We start from the raw sequence: 22,438 nt of genomic DNA, 5'->3' as shown, positions 1-22,438 counted from the left end.
CTACATCTCTGTTTGGTATGGTGGGGGAGGGGGCTACTGCACAGGACTGAAAGAAGCTGCAGAGGGTTGAAAATTTAGTTGGCTCCATCTTGGGTACTAGCCGAGGACATCTTCAAGGAGCAGTGTCTCAGAAAGGCAGCATCCATTATTAAGGACCTCCAGCACCCTTTTCTCCATGCCCTTTTCTCACTGTTTGTCATGGTCCGGATCGGTTCCCCTTTAAATTTAGTTAGGTTGCATTATGATCCGGACCATTGACTCCTTGTTCCCTTCTAATTTCACTTCACATGTCCCTTGAGCTTGGCCATTAAGGTAATCTACTCTCGACCCGAACTGGCAGCTTATAAGCCCATAGCTTCAGCCGTTTGGGGCGAGAGTGTTAAGAAGCCTTCGCAAGTCGCTGTCACTACCACAAGCCAGAGTTATCCAGCCCGCACCGGAGTGCTGGCAATTCGCCTTCCTTCGCCAGAGTGGGTCCAGGCAAGGTCAAACTGCCAGGGGTGAGTTGAAGGCGGAGTCCTGACTCAATGTTTATGCCCCGTGTCCGCATCTATCCCTGCAGAAGAGTCCCGGCTCAGTGCCTAAATTGAAGGCGGAGTCCTGGCTCGACGTTCATGCCCAGTGTCCGTGTCTATCCCTCGAAGAAGAGTCCCGGCTTGATGACTGAGGTGCAGGCGGAGTCCTGGCTCGACGTTCCTGTCCTGTATTTGGTGTCCATGTTCTGGCCGCGGTGAATCAAGGTCCTAGTCTCCAAGTCCAATGTCCGTGACGATCCAAGTTCCCAATGTCCGTGACGATCCAAGTTCCCAATGTCCAAGACCAAGGTCCGTGGCGATCCAAGTCCCTAGTCTCCTAGTCCGAGGTTCGTGTTCCTCTTTGTCCTCCTTGACTTCCCGGTTCTCTGGGTAGCGAGTAATAAATGCTATTTTAATGAACCTAAGAAAGACGTGTTTGTGTTCTGCTTGTGGGTCCTCTCCCAGCACCCTTGCCCCCACCTTGTAACACTGTTACCATCAGGTAGGAGGTACAGAAGCCTGAAGACACACACTCAGTGATTCAGGAACAGCTTCTTCCCCTCTGCCATCCAATTCCTAAACAGACATTGAACCCTTGACCACTACCTCACTTTTTTAATATATATTATTTCTGTTTTTACACAATTTTTAATTTACTCACTATACATATACTGTAATTAATTTATTTATTTACTTATTGTTATTATTTTATTTTTTATTATATATATTATGTATTGCATTGAACTGCTGCTGCTCAGTTAACAAATTTCACAACACATCCCAGTGATAATAAACCTGATTCTGATTCTGATTTTGTGTGTGTTGTTTGGATTTCCAACATCTGCAGATGTTCTCTTGTTCATGACTAAATGCACAAGTTGTTAGTGGCTGTACATTGTATTTTATTACTTGATTCTATTAAAGTTAATGGATCAGAATCTCAATGAAAGCAGCATCATGAGCAGCTACTACTGAATTGCAGATTAAGTGCTACCAACCAAAAACATTTAACTCCTGTAAAATTGTTGGATTATGACCATCAGTGAGGTAGCAGACAGAAGGATCTCACACCAATGCGTTGTCATTTGCCAATATCACCATTTCTGATTTCTGCCTTTGGCTGTAAATAGAGGGTGCATGTTAACTGATGGCTAACGTTCCATATATACTTAATTAAATTGATTTGCACTTGTGTGTCTAAAGTAAAGCTGAGATAAAGCCAAAAGGTTTACAATACATTCACTAAATATGTAATCTTGTTTTAGGATATGAGGAAACTTGATTCATGGTTCTTGGCATCTGAGCAGAAAATCATTTTGCCCTGGGCAACATTTTTCAATGTAAACTTATTTTTAACTTGATTTTGGCAGCAACTTGCAAGATGCTGGATGAATTCAGAGGGTCAGGTAGCATCAATGAAAGGAAATAGTCAGTTGACGTTTTGGGTCAAGATCTTCTGGGCCAGATGAAAGGTCTTTCCCCAAAATATCATAATCTCCCTCTGTAAATGCTGCCTGAACCCTTGTGTATTCCTCCAGCTTGCAACACCTGCTGTCTCTTGCATCTCTACCTTGAACTGTTAGTTTCTTATTGCTGAAAGTATTTACATAGATGACTTTGTTCAAGTAAGAAAAGAAGAAAATGGGCCAGAGAGGCAATCCTGAGAAGAGCTGAAGGATCCTAGACATGAAATCCTAATTGTTTTTCTTTCCATAGATGCTGACTGACCTCCCGAGTGCTTCCAGAATTCTGGGATTTTATTTCAGATTACATATCTGCAGATTTTTTTTTATTTTCAGGTGAATTCAGAACCTAACATTATACTTCCAATGGAAGATTCATTAGAAGGGAGTATTGTCTGTGAAACAATGAGACGTTTACATTGTTCAAAACAATTTGTTTACAGCTCCCTTTGTTTAACCCAGTCAATGGCACTTTGCCACTACAAAGTGCTTATGAAGGCTTTGAGGTTTTGGTCTATCAGGAAGCAGTCATGCAGTTAATGTTTGGCTTTTAATATGGATAGTCACTGGTAAATACCAGCTGAATAATACCAGCTTTTCTACTTGCAGGTTCACCTCAAGTCAAACTAACTGCACCCCAACTGTCTGTATCTGAGGAGCAGCTGGTCATTGAAGTAAATGGAACGTTCATTGTTACATGCAGGTGAGGTTATGTAGGGAACCATGGGTGCCTCTTTCATTTTTCCACCTCTCTTGAGCTACTTTCCCCACAGAATGTAACCCCCTTAATTTGAATTCAGGAGATTCTGTTAGTGCTTCTCTCCAATCCTACATTACAACATTGACCATATTTCAAAAATTACTTCATTGTCAATTGCTTTGATATGTTTGAAGTTATGAAAAACAGTACAGCAATGCAAACTCTTTGCAAATGCGTCAAAATAGACATCAAAGCTTGAATTCTACCATAGTGGTCCTCTAGACTTGTACACTGATTAAAGCCAACAGTACATCATAATGTAACTAGAGTCAGTTACTGAGAAAACATATTTCCATCTCTTATAGCCAGTTAATTTATACTAGCTATAATTATGTATGATGCAGATTCAATCGATATGGGAATACTAATTCATGTTGACTCATTACAAAGGCTAAAATAAAAGCAAAATACGTCCATTGCTGGAAATATGACACAAAACAGAAATCCAAATCATTTTCAAGTCAGGTAACATTTTTGAATTGAGTTATTGAGCTGAGCTTTACCCTGGCAGTGAAATCTATGTAGAGCATGAAGGGGTCTGGAAGTGGCACTGAGGATATCTGGAAATCCACAGGATAAAAGGAGAAAGTATATAGTAGACCTTTTACTAGGACTAAGATACAGAGAGATCTTCAGGTCCAGGTCCAATGTTCAATGAAAGTGGTTGCATAGCGGATACCATAGCGAAGGAGTGTGGCATGCTTGCCTTCAATGGTAGGGGTGTTGAGTATAAGAGTAAGGAAGTTACGCTGCAGCTATATAAAACTTCAGACAGACCACTCTTAGAGCATAGTCTACAGATCTGGTTGCCCCATTGTAGGAAGGATGTAGACACCATGGAGAGGGTGCAGCAGAGGTTTATCTGAATGCTGCCTGGTTTAGAGGGATGAGCAAATATTGGACAGATTTGGTTTGTTTTCACTATGGTGTTGGTGGCTGATGGGAAACCTGATAGATGTTTTTAAATTCAGAGAAACATAGATGGGCTAAACAGTCAGAATCTTTTCCCTGTAATAGAGATGTCAAACACCAGAAGGTGTACTTTTAAGGTCAGAAGGGGAAAGATTAAAGGCAACATAATGGCAAGTTTTTACACAGAATAGAAGGTGCCTAGAATAGGTTATAAGGGGTAGTAGTGGAAGCAGGTAGTTTGGTGGAGTTTAATAGGCTTCTGCATAGACACATGACTATGCACAACACGGAAGGATATAGAGGAGGACATCTGGAATTTATACCAACTTATATTAGTTCAACATCTTGGGTAAAGTGACCTTTCCGGTGCTGTACTGTTAGATGTTCAATGAACAGTAATTCACCTGGCTTGCCAAAAACACTACATACTGCATTATTTTCTTCCTCTTCAAATTCTGGAATGAATTTGAAGAGGAATAGATAGAGTGGATAGCCAGCGCCTTTTCCCCAGGGCACCACTGCTCAGTACAAGAGGTCATGGCTTTAAGGTAAGGGGAGGGAAGTTCAAGGTGGATATTACAGGAAGGTTTTTTTACTCAGAGAGTGGTTGGTGCATGGAATGCACTGCCTGAGTCAGAGGTGGAGGCAGATACAATAGTGAAGTTTAAGAGGCTACTAGACAGGTATATGAAGGAATTTAAGGTGGGGGCTTTGAGGGTCGGCACAACATTGTGGGCCAAAGGGCCTGTAATGTGCTGTACTATTCTATGTTCTATGTTGTAATTTCAAAGTTAAGTACAATATGCTGACATCACCATGTAATGCATTAAGAGATCCTGACAGAGAATAAATTTCTGTGACACTTGCAAATTTCTTAACTCATTGACTTCAAAATCTAGAAATGTTCATGAGTTCTTTCATTGTTTCTTCACTCTTATACCAATTATGAGGCTTAATAAATTAGAAATTGTTTCAGATTTCAATGAATTGCATTGCCAGTTGATATTTTGTGAACGTGGCCCTTTCCACCACATTTATAGATTTAACAAAGGAAATTATGTGGGACACAGATGGCAGGTCGTGGATGTGTTCAATAGCTAAGAGATATCTGTAGAAGCTATTGGGGTGAGTAATCTGGGTGGGGAAAAATAGGGTCTTCAGTCAGTTGGGAGGCAGGACCTATGAATTGAGAGCCGGCAATGCAGCATGATGACATGGAAGGACATTGGAAATGTGACATGGCTGACATCTATTGAAGGGAAGCTCAAAAGATATTCAGAGTGAGGTCGAGAGTGGGAAATGAGGATAGATTCTATTCCTAAATGGGGTTTACCTAAGGTAGGATTCCTGTTCTAGATTCCACGGCCATGCACCAGGTGAGGCTGAAGTCCTTTTAAGACCTGATTCTGTGTGACTTGTGAATTTTGCATAAGCAAGATTCAAATGCAAGTTGCACACCATTAAATACACTAAGCAAACACGAGGAAATCTGCAAATGTTGGAAATTCAAGCATCACACACAAAATGCTGGTGGAACACAGCAGGCCAGGCAGCATCTATAGGGAGAAGCACTGTCGACGTTTTGGGCAGAGACCCTTCGTCAGGACTAACTGAAAGGAAAGATAGTAAGAGATTTGAAACTAGGAGGGGGAGGGAAAATGCGAAATGATAGGAGAAGACCGGAGGGGGTGGGGTGAAGCTGAGAGCCGGAAAGGTGATTGGCAAAAGGGATACAGAGCTGGAGAAGGGAAAGGATCATGGGACAGGAGGCCTAGGGAGAAAGAAACGGGGAGGGGAGCACCAAAGGGAGATGGAGAACAGGCAGAGTGAGGGGCAGAAAGGGAGAACAAAAAAAGAGGGGGAGAAAACTAAATATATCAGGGATGGGGTAAGAAGGGGAGGAAGGGCATTAATGGAAGTTAGAGAAATCAATGTTCATGCCATCAGGTTGGAGGCTACCCAGCCGGAATATCAGGTGTTGTTCCTCCAACCTGAGTGTGGCTTCATCGTGACAGTAGAGGAGGCCATGGATAGACATATCAGAATGGGAATGGGACGTGGAATTAAAATGTGTGGCCACTATAAATACACTATGTGTGTCCATTCATTTCACTGGGTAAGTGTAGGATGCAGAGTTGTCCATGCATTTATTTGGCATCCTAATGGCTCTGCACAATAAGTGTTTGATGTATTTTGATTTAATCCCTTCATATTGTGTACCAAACTGTTGTGGTGTACTAAAACGATTAGACCTATATTTCTACAGATTGAAGTATTGCAAATAAATTAATGCCTCTTCAACTGTTTTAATTAATCTCAGTATTCTTTCATTCTGCATGAAGGCAGGGTTTCTACTTTATACTGAGTTTATAATGCTCAGTACTAATCAAAACGGACCGAATAGTTCAGTATTCTGGAAGATCTGTCAGATAAGTAATGACTTTCATAATGCCATCTTTCAATGAGAAGGAAGCAGCAGTTTTCAACAGTTAATTGAAAGGTCAAGACAATTGTTTGTAAGACTGGTCCATGACCTTCTCAATAAACCAAAATAAAATTTAAACCTAGCCTAAAAAGAAAGTTCAAGAGAAGAAATAAGGTTATGTAAACAGTTTTCTGGACCCAGACAAGGTGGAAAGATTGTAGCACAGCAGGGAGCCGGATGGGAGAGTTAAGATATCCTGAAAACAAATGATTAACTGCCCACCTATATGTAACCTGCCTTGATTTAAAACTGCAATATCTTTTCCAAGCTGACAGTGTAAATATTTATCAGTATCCCGCTGATTGTTAATCCAAATCTCAGGACTTTTCCAGTTCACTTATGTTAAAACAATAGGACTGACTATACATTATTTAGCTGTGATTCGTTTTGCATTGCTTCTCAAACGAAAGAGAAAACAAACTCTGTCATATGTGTAGCCTGTAATTGTTTTTTGTTAATTACACATTTGCATGACCTGACTATATTTCTATTAGAAATATTTGCAGTGCTTGCTAAATTAGTTTCTTGGAAGCAAACATATCAATCCATGGTAAACTAAAATTCAGATGGGAAATGTACAAAATGTATTATTGTCAACAATCGGTTATTTAAAGGAAGGCTCAGTGATACAAAAATGAGGCCTCGTGACTAATGGGCATCATCCAAACCCATTGTACTCTGAAATACTTCCTACGGTATTTTGTATTATTTATAGTACTGTACATTATTTGTCAAGTATGGTGTTATGATTAGAAAATGCTCCCATTTGGATTTAACATTGAGTTGAAGTTATCAGGGTAGCCTCAGGGCCAGATCACTGATAAAATGGACTGGAATTAGTAGTGTCAGAACTCTTAAGAAAAATCTGGATATTTTCTGATGTATATAGGAGTGAACCTTCTGCCTGCCCACTCTCAGATATACCACAGTTTCTGTTCAATAGTTTATTTAAAAGACATAAACAAGCTCATCTTAGTCAGGAGTTGGTGAGAGCTCCACTGATACCCCATATACAATGCCAAGGCGTAACAGAAGTAACAAATTTGATCCCAAAGGGAAGTAATTCCATTGTTTTACTTCATTCATGATTTTCTGGGTGAAGATACATTGAAGGCATTTTAGCCCAATAAATTGAGCAAAGTTCACAAAGTTGAGGTTGAGTTAATAAAGCAGCAAATGCTATCAGGCTCTCTGGTTTTACTAGCAAGCACAAAACAAGAAGATAATGACCTTCTGCATAAATCATTGTGTAGGCATTAAGTCAAATACTGCACTTAATTTTATGCTCTCTTCCCGAAAGGTATTTTAAGCTATGGTAAAGACATAGCAAATTCAGTTAAGTTTTAGTTAAGAAGAGAGTAAAAGAAGGAGATTTTTTTCATGACAACAGAGATGGCTAACAGGGTATCTGGCTGTTTTTTTTAAATCATGAAGGATTTTGACAGTCTGCATTCAGAAAGTCTTTGTATTGGATGGTAAGTCAGCAGCAGGAGTATTTAACTAAAATAGCTGGGAAAAAACAAATTTTTTGCTTAGGAATTAGTGACACTATATGAGGAAGCAAAACTAATTAAAACAGAGGGAAAGAACAGGTTTACGTAGTTATTTTTTCAGAGATCTGTTGTGAAGGTTAATGAAAACACATACGAAAATGATTACCTTTTACTATTATATTCATCAATTCAATTTATCAAGTAGTAAATTACTTAGTATGGAATACACACAAAAAATTTATTTTATACAATATAATTGCTGAATGTGTGACTCTAATTCAGGCTGCATGGTCCATATAATACTAGTTCAATTGCTAATGTATTAAGGATATTCGATATTTGTCTGTACTCAGTGTTGAATCACTAAATAGCATAACAATTAGTTTTACAATTCTATCACATGGCATGAAGAACATGTTGCAATGTATCTCAGCCATCAGCTCAATATATGAAACTTTTTCCTAGCTTATGTTATTTTATTCAACTACCTAGGAAACTTATTTTTGGATTTGTTTTATGCCTCATTACATGTCCACTAAAAACAAGATTTAAGGCTGTTTATTAATAGTTTATTAATTGCTGGAAAATGGAAAGAAAAAATTCTTTGCATGCTTAACGAAATCTTCACTAACAATTTGCCACCGCTAGCTATCAAAACAAATCTTCACCAAAATAGAAGATGAATTGGTGTCCCCAATGACAGAACAAAGGCGTGTGTTTAAAAAATTATATCTACCTTGTCTGTGCTGGTCTTGTAAAATTTTAAATCAGCTTAGAGTACCCTAAACACAAGATGTTCTCCAGAAGCTTGAAAACCAGAATATCACACACAAAATGGTGGAGGAACTCAGCAGATCAGTCAGCATCTATGGAGAGGAATGAACAATCGATATTTTGGGCTGAGATCCTTCATCAGGACTGCAAAGGAAGGGGAAAGAAGCCAGAATAAAAAGGTAGGATGGAGAGGAGAGAGTACAACTAGAAAGTGATAAGTGAAGTCAAGTCACGGAGAAGGTAGTGGGTGGGGCAGGGGGTGATGGAGTGGGAAGGTGGGAGGTGATAGGTGGAAATGGTAAAGAGCTAAAGACGAAGGAATCAGACAAGAGAGGAGAGTGAACCATGAGAGGAAGAGAAAGAGGAGGGTCTCCAGATGGAGGTGATTCTTTCTGTAATTCTTTCTTCTTGTTCAGTTTTTAATAGATTTAATTTTCTGCAATATTCATTTCAAGCAAATTCTAGCTTGACACTTTGTCTTCTAACATTTCTCCAAATACAAATAACAACCTAAGAATAAACTACTGTAACACAGAAATGTGATTCTCACCTTTAAAAATTACACTATCATTTGGAATATAAAGCATAACATATTCTTTTAGGAATTAAAGGGAGATCTGAAGGCCCGGCAAACTATTATAGACTGAAGGTATAAATAGAAAATGCTGGGATATACAATTCAGCTCAGGGAGTTGACAACATTATAAAAATATGCTTAATGATTTTTTATCATTATCCTCATAATTCTTTATATATATTCCCATTCTCCAAGGCATGCGATTCACTTCACACTGCAGAGGAGAGAGTCCCCATGTAGCAGAGCTGCTATTAGTCAGTGTAGCCTACTTTGTATTTGCTCATTGAGTCACAAACAGCTAAATTTCCCTAGTCTGTAAAGAAAAATAACTTTCCTTACTTTGTGTTATAAAAAAAACTCATAGTCTTTATGTAAAAGTAAATTAATTGTGCTGCTATCAAGCGGTCTTTGCTTTGCTTCAGCTTTTTGTTTACTTTGTAACTAAATCTGACCTGACTGATTTGTAAATAATCGTAGCATAATTTGCTAATTTAATGCCAGAAGTATAGTTATGTAAAAACCCTGACCTTCCTGGAGTGAGGGATCTCACTAAATGCCACCTCATTTACAGCTTGGTGTATTTTTTGTTTTCAATATCCTTCATCTCCATAACGGTCTGTCCAGAAAATCTGAGCCAGTAATGGGACAGAGAGAAGACTGGAGCATCTGACAGGGTGAAACATATATAGAGAAAGAAGCAGCAAACAAAATGAATAAATTAGGTACAGAAAGAAAATGCAAGTAAAGGAAAGATAAACTGGGTTAAAAGATGAGAAGACAAATGCTTTATAAAAGTAATGCAACCAGTTGAAATGTGGAATTGCATAAATTTTGAAAGAATTTTGCTGCAATTAGGAATGAGATAATAGTACTTAAATTGTTACTTTCCTTGGGCATAACCAGGCCATTCAGCCCATTGAATCTGCTCTGCCATTTGCTCATTGCAGATTTATTTTCTCTCTTAGCCCCATTCTCCTGACTTTTCTCCGTAACCTTTGATACCCTTACTAACCAAGAACATATCTAACTGAGCTTTAAATATATCTGATGACTTGTTCTCTCGGGATTCATCACCAGCGTGATTTTTTTCCAAATTGCCTGCATATTGAAATCACCATGACCACCATAATATTAACAACAGAAAATCTGCAGATGCTGGAAATCCAAGCAACACACATAAAATGCTACAGCAGGTCAGGCAGCATCTATGGAAAAGAGTACAGTCAACGTTTCGGGCCGGGACCCTTCAGCAGGACTGGAGCAGATGAGAAGCCGGAGTTAGAAGGTCAGGGCAACATTGCCCTTTTATGTGCCTTATCTACCACCTGTTGTAATTTGCAGCACACACCCTGGCTACTGTTTGGAGGCCTGTATATAACTCTCATCAGGGTCTTTTATACCCTTGCAGTTTCTTAACTCGACCCACAAGGATTCTATGTGTCACATCTTTCTAAGGATTAAATGTCAGAGATTGAGTGTGAACATAAATCATTTCTTTGGAAAGCTACTACACTGGCAAATAACACACTAGCTATGCTGTGTGTTATTAGTTGGTAGTAGTTAGGTTATGTAGTTAGGTTTCAGTCACAAAGCCTTATGGAACTCCGGGGGCAACACATTTAGCAACTTGTGGTAGCTCTCAATTCTCGGTTTCTCCCTTTCTCACCATGACCCATGACTATAGACCGTTTATGTAATAAGAATGATAAATGCCATTGTTATATTGCATTTAAACAATCCAATATTTGTACAGTGAATTACTTTTAAGTGCAATGCATGTTATAACATTTTAATAGGCTTAGACAAGGCCCTATGAAAAGGGTAGGCAGTTTTTTTTGTTATTTTATTTTTAAAAAGCATGAAGACAATTTTCAAACAAAATGCAAATTACCAAGTCATCATGAGGCCCAAAACATCTTCATCTTTGAGTTAATTTGCATTTAGATTATTGTGTGGCATCTTGAACATCCAGTTTCAGAATGGATGCAGAATTTGAATGATTACTGCAACCGGGAAATCATCACAAAGTCTTCCACTCTTGCATCTGAATCATCCATTTATTATTCTTTAAATTTCCTTGTCTTTGTTAGTCTTTCCAACTTTAATGGTTGCTCCTCTAAAAATATAGTTACACTAGTCATGAACCATCTCACTACTTTAATGCATTCAATATTACTAGCTCATGACCTACAAGTTTGGAAAAGATATCTGGTCTGCATTATCTGAAAATTCAATTTGATTATAAATATGGAAGTGCATTTGGTGGTTCCTTGATACACTTTACAGAGTAGTTAAATCATTCAGGTTCAATTTTAAAAGAGAAATGTGTTCAATGTAGTTCTATCAGCGTATGATATGAGAATAATGAAAAATTAATTGTTTGTTTCTTTGCTCTTATCAAACAATTCATTCCAACCATTCTACTGAGATAAATTTACTTACTATGTCATATTGTACCAGCTTAAACATTGCTGGGCATTGCTTTGCAGTCTCTGCACATCATGTTAGATATTTTTAATCTGACTTACTGAGTCAGGAAGCCTTTGATTTCAAGGTAGCTGTGCATCAATCTGTAAAGTGCACTGAATGGGAGAGTAGATATAAAAGGTCACAATGCACCAGCTGGGTCTAGTGTTGGCACTCTCCTGTGTAGTAGTTTTGGGCAATGTGCTAACTGATGAGTTTGAGGAATTAGAATTCTGACCTAGAAATCTCCTCACAGCCAAAATCACTATTGGTAAGTTTTGCCAGGATTTCTTTCCAGTCTGGGCTCAAACAAAGAGTAACACATAATATACACAATTACTTTTCTTTACTAGTACATTTTTAGATGTGACATTTTAAGGAATATATTGTCTGACTTCTGCAATGCCAGATTATTCAAGGGCCAAATGCCCCTATTTCTTTGACCTTGGATTTGTTTGGTTCTTATTTCATAACTTGTATAGCACGCATTATTGGAGGTGCCTCTCTCCAAAAGGAAATTAAACTAAGGTGTTATTTGCAGTTCAAATGTATTTTTAAAAGACTGTAAATCTACTGAAGAACGCTAGAATATTGTAGCTACATTCTTTCTCAAGTCCTACAGATTGGCTAAAGATTCACCTCATACTCGAACTGAATCCCTTCCATTTATGACTACTGTACTCAATAAGTACTTAATTATAGACAATTTCCCAAGCATGTGTTCCCTCCCTTTCTGGAAACATGGGCAGAAAGCTCTGGGACACCCACCAACACCACTCCTCTATTGTTTGCTGATAATAACACATCACATGTACATGTGGTGGGACTGCATACTCACCTGCTTCAGATGGATCTGCATGAGGTGGGCATTGGGATCCTGATCAGCAATGTGCAATCTGCATTTTGATAGAATGAACAAATTCTCAATCCTTCAGGAAGAGGATTTACAAAGGTGGAAGAAGAAAGCAGTCAAGTCATTGGAATACATCCATCTGTAAAGATATGTAAAGCATACAAGCTGTTAAAGATCAATTCACAAGACTGTTCAGTAAAAGACAGCATAATATTTATTTATACTTTGCTAGGGCTTGGCCAATCTGAAATTAGAATATAGTTTTGATTTTTTCTCATACTGGATGTTATTGGGGCCCCAGAAGGACTACAGAGGAGTTCCACTGAACTGATAATCATGAAGACTAAAAAAGTTGGAATGCTATCATGCTGATAGGATTGAGACTTACAAGGTGATAAAATAGATTATGTTCTAGTCAGCAATTGCTCCTGTAGGGGAGGAGCAGGAATTTGTATCAGGCCACATCTGAGTTCAATAACAGGAAATATTTTGTTTTCCAGAGAATGAAGAATAGGCTACTGTCTTGTACTGTCAGCATTAACTCATTATGTTCCTTTGGGAGTGGTTTACATCTGTTCCTGGATGGAGCAGAAATCACTCCATACAGAAGTGATTCATAGAAAACATCAGGGAATACAAACTGATCGCTGGACTAGTTTTAATCACGCAGATAAACCAAGGAGTAATTTCCTAGATTTACTAACTTGTCCTTTTTGCTTCTACCAGGAGATCACACAATTTGGGTACGATTAGGAGTGAATATTATGTTAATACCATTGCATGGGTCAGACTAAATGGACCAGATGTCCTTTACCATTATGTTATTAGTCTTATGTTCATATTTACTGATAGAAATGTTTCATCAAAAAGGAGCACAGTATCTCAGGTCTACCCTGCACTAAGATGCACCTTAAGATGGATATATCCAGCTGGGAAACTGAAGAGCTTTACCGTATAAAAGATTTAAAATGAGGTTGAAACATTTGTGAAATGAAAATGAAAACCCAATTGAAGAATAGTGTAGAAATGAAGTAGCCTTTTGCTTGTGATTAATTTAATGTATTATTGATTAACAGGGGGCAGGCATCCTTGATCTGGTCTGGACCCAATTATCCTAATGCTATGAAAAACAGACTGATAGTAACCAATGACATGTGCGATGACAACAGGGAGTACTTTTGCAGTAACCTGATGTTAATGAACGCTGCTCGCAACAATACTGGGTACTACACTTGTAAATATGCCAATTCTACAGCCAGTGAAAGCCGGATCTATTTATTTGTGAGAGGTAAGGACACAAGTTTAAATTATTACATGAAAATAACTGTGGGCCTTCTGTTTTATATATTCCAAACCATGTGGGTTGGTAATTCTTCAAGAACAAATTACTAGTTAGGTAGGAGAGGATGATGTCTACTTGACCGTGCATTTCAAGTTATAGTGAGAAAATAAAACTGTCGTTTCCGAATTTATAAAAGTTGAATCATATACCTACTGAATCAGAGCTTGATTGAGATAATAAATTAAATTGAATTGACTTTAGTATTTACACCCTTCAAATGCGTGAGAAGTAAAAGTCTTTACGTTATGTCTCTGTCTAAATGTGCAATGTGCAATTTATAGCAATTTGCAATAAATAGTATGTACAACAGGACAGTCAATATAACATAGAAATACAATTACAATGTGAATTAATCAGTCTGATGGCCTGGTGGAAGAAGCTGTCCTGGAGACTGTTGGTCCTGCAGTGAACATTTGTTGCACTCTATTGCATATATATCCTTACTTATTTAGGGGAATAAGACCATACGTTCCCAGTGCAGTCTCACCAGCACGCGATATAATTGCAGGAAGTGATTTGTACTTAAGCTCTCTAGTAATAAAAGTCAAACATAACAGTTGCCTTCCTAATTCTTTGCAGAACCTGCCTATTTACCTTCATCGATCCATGTACAAGGAGTTTCTAAGCACCAAAAGCATTCAACTTCCCATCATTTAACAAATACTCCACATTTCTATTACTTCACCATAGTGGATGACTTCATGTTTTTCCACATTATATTCCATCTCCATACTCACCCAAACTCTGAACCTGCCTGCCTCCCCCCCTGAAACTTTCTTCCATCCTCATTGCAATCTACCTTTGTAGCAATGAAGGTACTGCCCTGTGGAGAGTGAGAACAGGTTCTGTAATTCAGTGGAGGTGCAGCCTGGAATTTCACACATCCAATTCAGTGTGGAAAATTGTAGAACTTTCACAAATTGTACATCCTAATGCAACTCAATCTCTTCAACTCACCGTTTTCTAAGTATTCCAGCTCATCACTCACATTTCAGGTTCCTCCTCTCCTCTCCAGCAATGTACCAACCTTATTCCAATCAGAAGACTACAGGAAGGCACCTATCAATTGCTGATACACTAAGATTGTTAGCTGCACCAGTTTCAATAATGCACAAGCCTTTGCTATAAATCAGCCCTGCAGATCTGCAGGAAAATACTCCCTTGTTTATTTCCAGCAGAAGATGAAAGTTGGGTCATGAGTTATTTCACAGAGAAAGAAAGCCTAGATTTGGTGATACAGCTCAAAGTATTCCTTGTTTGTTAAATGTTTTATAACCTTTACCGCAAAATTCTTCAATATTTAGGTCTGTGCGTTTGATATAGCGCTAAATCTCTCCTTGTATTTGTCGCCATCAGGAGAAAATGAAATTTTTTAATTCCTTCTTTCTGGGCGTGCAGATTCAAACCCAGCTAAAAAGCAGCAAATACATGTGTGAGTCTTTGAAAATTCCTCTGAACCAACTTCCAAATCATCAGTGACTTCACTTCAAGATTAGTCTAAACTAATTTCTCAATACCTAGCAATCTTTTACAGCAGGAATAGGAAAAGTAATTTTAAATTAATCTCTTAACCCAGTTTTGACATAAAGGATATGCAGGTTCATAAAGTCTGGATTCAATATTGTTATTTTTCATTGGACGTAAGAGAAGTGTAGGCACATATTCAGTCAATTACAAAAGGGGTACTGGAACGTAGGACAATCAATGCTGAGTTACTCCAAATACAGATTAGGAATCGGCAATGGTTTGGATTCCCATTTAGGAAATTAGTCTGAATGCTCACCAGCCTCCATGATTTCCAGTTACTTCTACTTTCCAAAAAGAAATATACCCCCATAATAATCATTAGCACCACAAACTTCGAAAATTGACTTTGTTGAGATTTTCCTAGCGAATTGGTTTAATTAAACATGATATACTGTGTTAAGCGTTCTCACTCTTTGATTTACTCTAGTTGAAGTCAGTTGAGAATTTGTAAGCAAATCCATAGGCCACTTTGTGATAACAAAAGCAATTCCACAAAATAAACATTTTTCTAAAGATGAAAGAACTCTTTTGGGTGTATTCCGTCAATTGCACATGCCATTTACATCAGCTCATGTACTGGCAACTCTTAATGAAGGATAATAATCATGCCAGGTTTCTGGTGGCATTGTTCTACCCACGTCTTCAATAACTCCCATTTATGCAGTGACCTAGAATCTGAAGTGTCATTATACCTTGTCTACTATCTATTATCATTGAAAAGTGCATTAATAACTCCCTCAGAATGGTAGAGACCATTCCATATTCTATATTAAAAATTAACTTTATTTTGTCACGTGTACATCAAATATGTAGCAAAATGCATTGTATGTATCAAATCAAACCAGCAAGAATTGTCACAAACCCAAGAAAATCTGTGGATGCTGGAAATCCAAAGCAACGCACACAAAATGCTGGAGGAACTCAGCAGGCCAGGCAGCGTCCTTGGAAAAGAGTTCAGTCGATGTCTTGGCCGAGCAGTTTGCGTGTGTTGCTTCAGCGAGTATTGTGCTGTGCAGCCAACAAATGTTGCCACGATTCCTGTGCCAAAAAAAAGCATGCCCACAATTTTACTAACCCTAACAGTATGTGTTTGGAATGTGGGAGGAAACTGGAGCACCCAAAGAAAACCCATGCAGGCATGGGAAGAAAGTGCAAACTCCTTACAGACAGTGGCAGGAATCGAAACCCACTCTTACAACTGCCACTATAATAGCGTTACACAAACTGCTATGCTAATATACTGTCAATATATTCTAATTACATTAGTATTTATACCGCTACCTTCTCAACGTAATCCATGTAAATTACTGAATATCTAAATTTATCTTTTCTTGCCATTTATCAAAAAATTCAAATCACAGTCATAAGCCAACAATAGTTTACTACAACAATAATTCATTAGCAATAATTGAAATCAAATAATCAAAAGGTTTAAGTCACGCTCATTAAATACTTAACTCTTTGCTGATAATGATCTCGACCATAAGACATAGGAGCAGAATTAGGCCATTTGGCCCATCGAGTCTGCTCCGCCATTCAATCATGGCTGATCCCTTTTTCTGCTGCTCAACCCCACTTCCCAGACTTCTCCCCAAACCTTTGATGCTGTGTCCAATCAAGAAACTATCAATCTTTGCCTTAAATACACCCAACAACCTAGCCTCCACAGCTGCCTCTGGTAATAAATTCCACTAATTCACCACCTTCTTGTCTGGCTAAAGAAATTTCTCTGCATCTCTGTTTTAAATGGATGCTCCTCTATCCTGAGGCTGTGCCCTCTTCTCCTGGACTCCCCCACCATGGGAAACATCCTTTCCACATCTACTCTGTATTGGCCTTTCAACATTCGAAAGTTTCAAAGAAATCCCCCCTCATCTTTCTACGTTCCAGCAAGTACAGACCCAGAACTATCAAACATTCCTTGTATAATAACCCTTTCATTCCCAGAAGCATCCTTGTGAACCTCCTCTGCACCCTCTCCAATGCTTGCACATCCTTTCTTGGATGAGGAGCCCAAATCTGTTCACAATACTCAAGGTGAGGCTTCACAAGTGCCTCATAAAGCCTCAGCATCACATCCCTGCTCTTGTATTCTACACCTCTTGAAGTGAATGCTAACATTGCATTTGCCTTCCTCACCACAAATTCTACCTGCAAGCTAAACTTTTGTGTGTTCTGCATGAGGACACCCAAGTCCCTCTGCATCTTAGATTCCTGGATGTTCTCCCCATTTAGAAAATAGTCCACACATTTATTTCTGCTACCAAAGTGCATAAACCATGCATTTTCTAACATTGTATTTCATTTGTCACTTTCTTGCCCATTCTCCTAATCTGTCTAAGTCCTTCTGTAGCCTACCTGTTTCCTCAGCACTACCTGCCCCTCCACCAACCTCTGTATCATCTGCAAACTTGGCAACAAAGTCACCTATTCCATCATCTAAATCATTTATATACAGCATAAAAATAAGTGGTCCCAACACCGACCTCTGCGGAGGAAACCATGCTAACTTTGTAATATCTTGTCCTGTGCCACCTCATCCTTACCAATTGACTCCAACATCTTCCCAACCACTGAGCTCAGGCTAACTGGTCTATAATTTCCTTTCTGCTGCCTTCCTCTTTTCTTAAGGAGTGGAGTGATATTTAACATTTGACAAAAAGAAATATGATTGACATGAATTAATAAGTATAATTTGGAATTAATTCCTAAGTTAAGTGAACATTAATATTAGAGAGGATATCAAATAGATTAGTCTATCGATGTAGTTAACAATATTTCCAGAGCTTGCAGAGTCTTGTCTTTGAGATAGTAAGAGTGAACTGGAGGGGATGTAGATAGCCTTCTGAGATGATGGGGATAGATCATCTTGATGCTATTTAAATGGAAACTATGCTTGCGGAGGTTACATCTGTTCCGCCTGGATCCTTCAGCTTTTTTCTACTAACTGTATACAGGGTGCTGGGTGTAAATCTTCCATCCCTTGGTTTCATGGTAGATGCTACTCATAAGTAATTGATTTTTACCTGCATTTGTACATTCTCAATTACCATTGTCTTTCACACTCACCCACTTCTTCATTCAATCTCTTGTTTCCCAATTTTAAATGTTCTGTATATAGCAGACACAAAGAGTTCTGATATTTTCTAATACAAAGTTCTAAACAAAGAATTGATAATTGAGGAAAAAAATCACGAATACAATATCTACTAGTGACAGCACGGACTTGGGAGGAAAGTGGAGCACCCAGAGGAAACACTGGCAATCACAAGTAGAACATGTAGGCTCCATACAGGCCAACCTGGAGATCAGGATTTTCCCTGCTCTTCCATATAAAACAACATCCTGGGATCTTTTATCTTGAGATGGGGCCTCAGATTAATATCTCACTTGATATACAGCACCTCTTCGATGTGTCTTCCAAGATTTTTTTTTGCTCAAGTCCCTAGAAGATGAATTGAACCCTCTTCTGCTGGCTGTGAGGAAAGATTCTCATTAAATCTACTAAGACTAGATTTGGGATGTATCAATTCGTTTAAAACAAGCAGTCAGAAAAGACATTCATCCCATCCCTTGGCCTGCATTTCATCTGAAGTTCCCAAGTTGAATGTAAGCTGTACCATTCATTTATTTTAGCCATCTTTCTCCACATACTCCAATTAAATCTAGGTTAACAGACCAGTGTGGAAACCACACCAACTGAAGAGATCCAAAATAATGCAGTTTTCATTGATCCAAGTGATTGAGTGATTTAATGTACCTGCAGTAAGCCAATAGTCATACTGTATCCTGATCGTCCTAAAAAAATATTCCGCAATAATATAAATTCCATCTAAAATTATCTTCCAATGCATCACAGTTGATTTATCTGCTTTGCAACACAAATGATTCATTGATGAAGTAATGCTGCGATAACTGCACTATAAAACACAGACAACACTGTTCCAGAATGCAATAACCAAGACCACACAGATTGAAACGTTTCTTCATTAACCGACAAAAGATCAATTTTTTGACTTCGAAATGCTGTTGTCTTACAAATATGGCTGGGTGAAAGAGGTCACTGAAATGATTACTAACATCCGAAATTTTGCCCAGACATACTACAAATGTGCCCAAACCACTCAGAATTTGACTTCAATGTCAAAGACGAGCATTTATTTTAAGAATTAATACACACTATTGAAAGGATTTTTTCCACCCACTTGAAGCTCATTCCAGTGACCCTGATTCTTCGTTCTTATCCATATGTTTTTGATATTTTGTCCTACTTCTGAAGTCCTGAAATCCACCTGTTTCACATGCCTTAAACCAGGGTAATGTAGTTTAGTTGCCTTTGCCTTGGTGTTAAATTGCTAGAAGATCAGTTTTGTCAAGGTGACAGAGCAGTTTCGAGGGAATACATCGACTACCAGAGCTCTCAGTTCACATGTTTTGTTCTTATTAATGTTGCCATGCTGAAATAACTAAGCATTGTAAAATGGTGTGCTACAGATTCAGTATTCTGCCATTGATTTTTCAGTATGGTAACACTTCCAAATGTTCCAACATTTATGTCCTACTGAATGGTTCTGAGCTTGAATATCCAACTAGTATAGAGCCAAAAGATGTGAGAAATTTCCATTATTGGGATGAAATTAATTCCAGTTTATTAGTGCTATGACTATTTGAATAACTTGAAACTGAATAACAATTTTGAAAGTTTAAGCATCACAGATCTCCAGAACTGTATACAGATCCAAACTGGTTAGCATTATAGCACCACCTTAGATCATTTCCTTCACACTTACAGATCTAATTGCTCTTATAAAGCCCTATCTCTCTTTCAATAATATCCTGCAAATTTGGTTTCATATAATTCTTCTCTTGAAGCTGTTCCTGCAAGGTATTCATCTTGACAGTCCAACTTGGTCACATTTTTCACCTCAATCCCTTAAGAACAACTTCTGCAAACGTTCTCCATTCATGAGAAGAACTGCATCTTCCCTTTTGTACTTGTGAAGAAGAATTTAATTTAGAAACTTTATTGGCTTGATTTCCACAAAAAAATGTTCCTGAATTGCTTTGCATGATGGAAAATCTTAAAAATGATTCTTTGTTCATAGCTCACTTCACCACCTACTGAGATTGCTTCACAGTAAAAATCAATTTGTTCCACAAAATTCAGACCTGCGTAGAACCTGCTTTTCAGTGCAAATTCAGATAGTTCTTGTTGATTCCAGGCACCTTGCAGGGAAGCTACATTCAAAGGACATCCAAGAGGGAGACTGGGCTAAAAAGGTTTAACAAAATTTCTCTATTTTATGTTCCATACAAAAACTTCTCATTTTTAGGAATGTACAATATTACAAATATTAATCACTCTATAAGTCCAAATCCTGATTTCACTCTTTTGATTTTCTCTTTGTGGTGTAATGTTGCACACTCACTTTACTGAATTGTACATATTATGCCAAAGCCTGTGATCTTACTTCAGCTTTTTAATTATAAAACAATGGTTTCATCTGTAAATATACTGTTTGAGAAAGAAAAGGAAAAGAACTGTTAGTTTTAAATCATAACAACAAAGCAATCAGATCACATCTAGAATGGAAGGGTTTTCAGAGGTTATTGATCCCAATTTAGGAGATTAAAACACATAGTTTCTACCATTTGCTGCTGGACGATAAAACAAAAAGCAAATTGGAGTTTTAAAATCATTATGCACTTCAGCATTTAAAGGGTTAATTTTAATACCAGCAGAGAATGATAATGTTGACCATAGTTGTGCTGTAATCTTTTTAAAAACATCTGGGCCTTTAAAGGGTTATAAGTTATTGCCTAATGTAAAACTAATGTGAGCTCTCTGTTCTTTTCTTCGAAAAACAGATCCTCAAAGTCCATTTTTGCAGCCTCATCTTCAATATCCCAGATTCATCAAGGTGAATCAAAGCAGTGAGACTGTGGTGATCCCCTGCCGAGTCACAGCACCAGACTTAAAGGTCACCCTGCTGATGGTGAGAGACCCTTGAAACTTCTTACACATCATTAAAAGAAAGATGTTATGTAATAAAAATTGTGAGTTGTTAAATTGAGCAGAAAAGGAAGGGGGGGCCAGAAACATGAGGAGAGTAAAAATTAATAACATTTTGCACATCAAGCAAACCATTCTGTTCTCTTTCCAGATTCAGTTTGACTTGTTGTTTAGTTTTGGCACTTTCTGGTTTAACTCCACATTCACAGTATTATAATTTTTATTATCTCTAAGAAATGCCTCACATTGCTCATCAAACTTAAGTGGCCTTGCCCTTAAAATGTTATTACTCTCTAAGTGCAAGCTACTTATATATAACAAACTATTAGGAGTAATAGTCTTTTTTCCACATAAACATTCCAGAAATATGAAACTATATTAACTGAATGAGTCTCATGCTTGGCAATGACAGGGTGTTTCAATCAACTGTGCCAACTCTCCTGGGTTTGGCAAGTGTCTTGGGCGGAAGGTTATAATTTCATGCATGCATTAATTTTACCCAAGATCCCTCGTGCTTTGTCCAGCTGAAAAATGTGAGAAAGCAAGAAGCTGTTAAAGAAGCATGAACAACCATTCAGAGCAATAGCGAGAGCCTTATGGTTTTAATAGAATTGGCAACCATCTGCTTCCAAATCTGTATCTTATTTGATTTTGTTCTTTAAGAAAGGAAAATGCTCATTTGGCCAGCTGAGTTATGAAGAGATGAAACATGCAAAAACTAAAAAAATACAGGAACATGGTGACAGGAGTAAGCCCATTAGCTACCTAAGTCTGTCCTTTATTCCACTAGACTGCAACCTCCATCCAGCTTTCACTTGTCTTCTAATGCATTTGGAAATAAATTTCATCTTAAAATTGACAATTCTCCCAGCATCAATGGCCATCCATAATCTACATTAGGTGCAGTCTAACCAAAGTTTTGTACAAAGGCAAAATGATGTTCTCGTGCTTATATTCAATATTTCAGCCAACGAAGGCTTGAGTCACAAATGCTGTTTCCAATGTCTTAGCCATCTGGTGTTCCACTTTCTGGGAGCTATGAATATGCAGGCGCAGTTAAGCTAGGGCTTTCCATTGCTGTAAATGCCTTCTACATACTTCAAAGCTGTTTCAAAATTTGCTGTTTCACTGGGCCCCTTGATTTTTTTAGACCCACATAACATCAGGTTTTCCTTTGAAAAGCCAACTATCCTGAATCAATGTTAAAACAAATTATTGAACTGTCATAATAGACCATCACAGAGGGCAGTTAAGATTC

The 22,438-nt window shown here is 38.1% G+C and overlaps 1 protein-coding gene across 1 annotated transcript in view; it reads left to right on the top strand.

Moving 5' to 3' along the window:
- kdrl (kinase insert domain receptor like) overlaps positions 1-22,438 on the top strand; it is a 188,459-nt gene that overhangs the window by 31,479 nt on the left and 134,542 nt on the right. The window contains exons 2-4 of the mRNA XM_073058013.1: positions 2,588-2,681; positions 13,375-13,586; positions 21,036-21,163. Of these exons, the coding sequence (XP_072914114.1) occupies positions 2,588-2,681; positions 13,375-13,586; positions 21,036-21,163 (434 nt within the window). The remainder of the gene's footprint in view (positions 1-2,587; positions 2,682-13,374; positions 13,587-21,035; positions 21,164-22,438) is intronic.

The sequence above is a fragment of the Hemitrygon akajei genome, chromosome 10 (assembly GCF_048418815.1).
Source record: "Hemitrygon akajei chromosome 10, sHemAka1.3, whole genome shotgun sequence".
Taxonomy (NCBI): domain Eukaryota; kingdom Metazoa; phylum Chordata; class Chondrichthyes; order Myliobatiformes; family Dasyatidae; genus Hemitrygon; species Hemitrygon akajei.
Note: the sequence above shows the minus strand (reverse complement) of the source record. Positions and strands in the feature narration are given on the sequence as shown.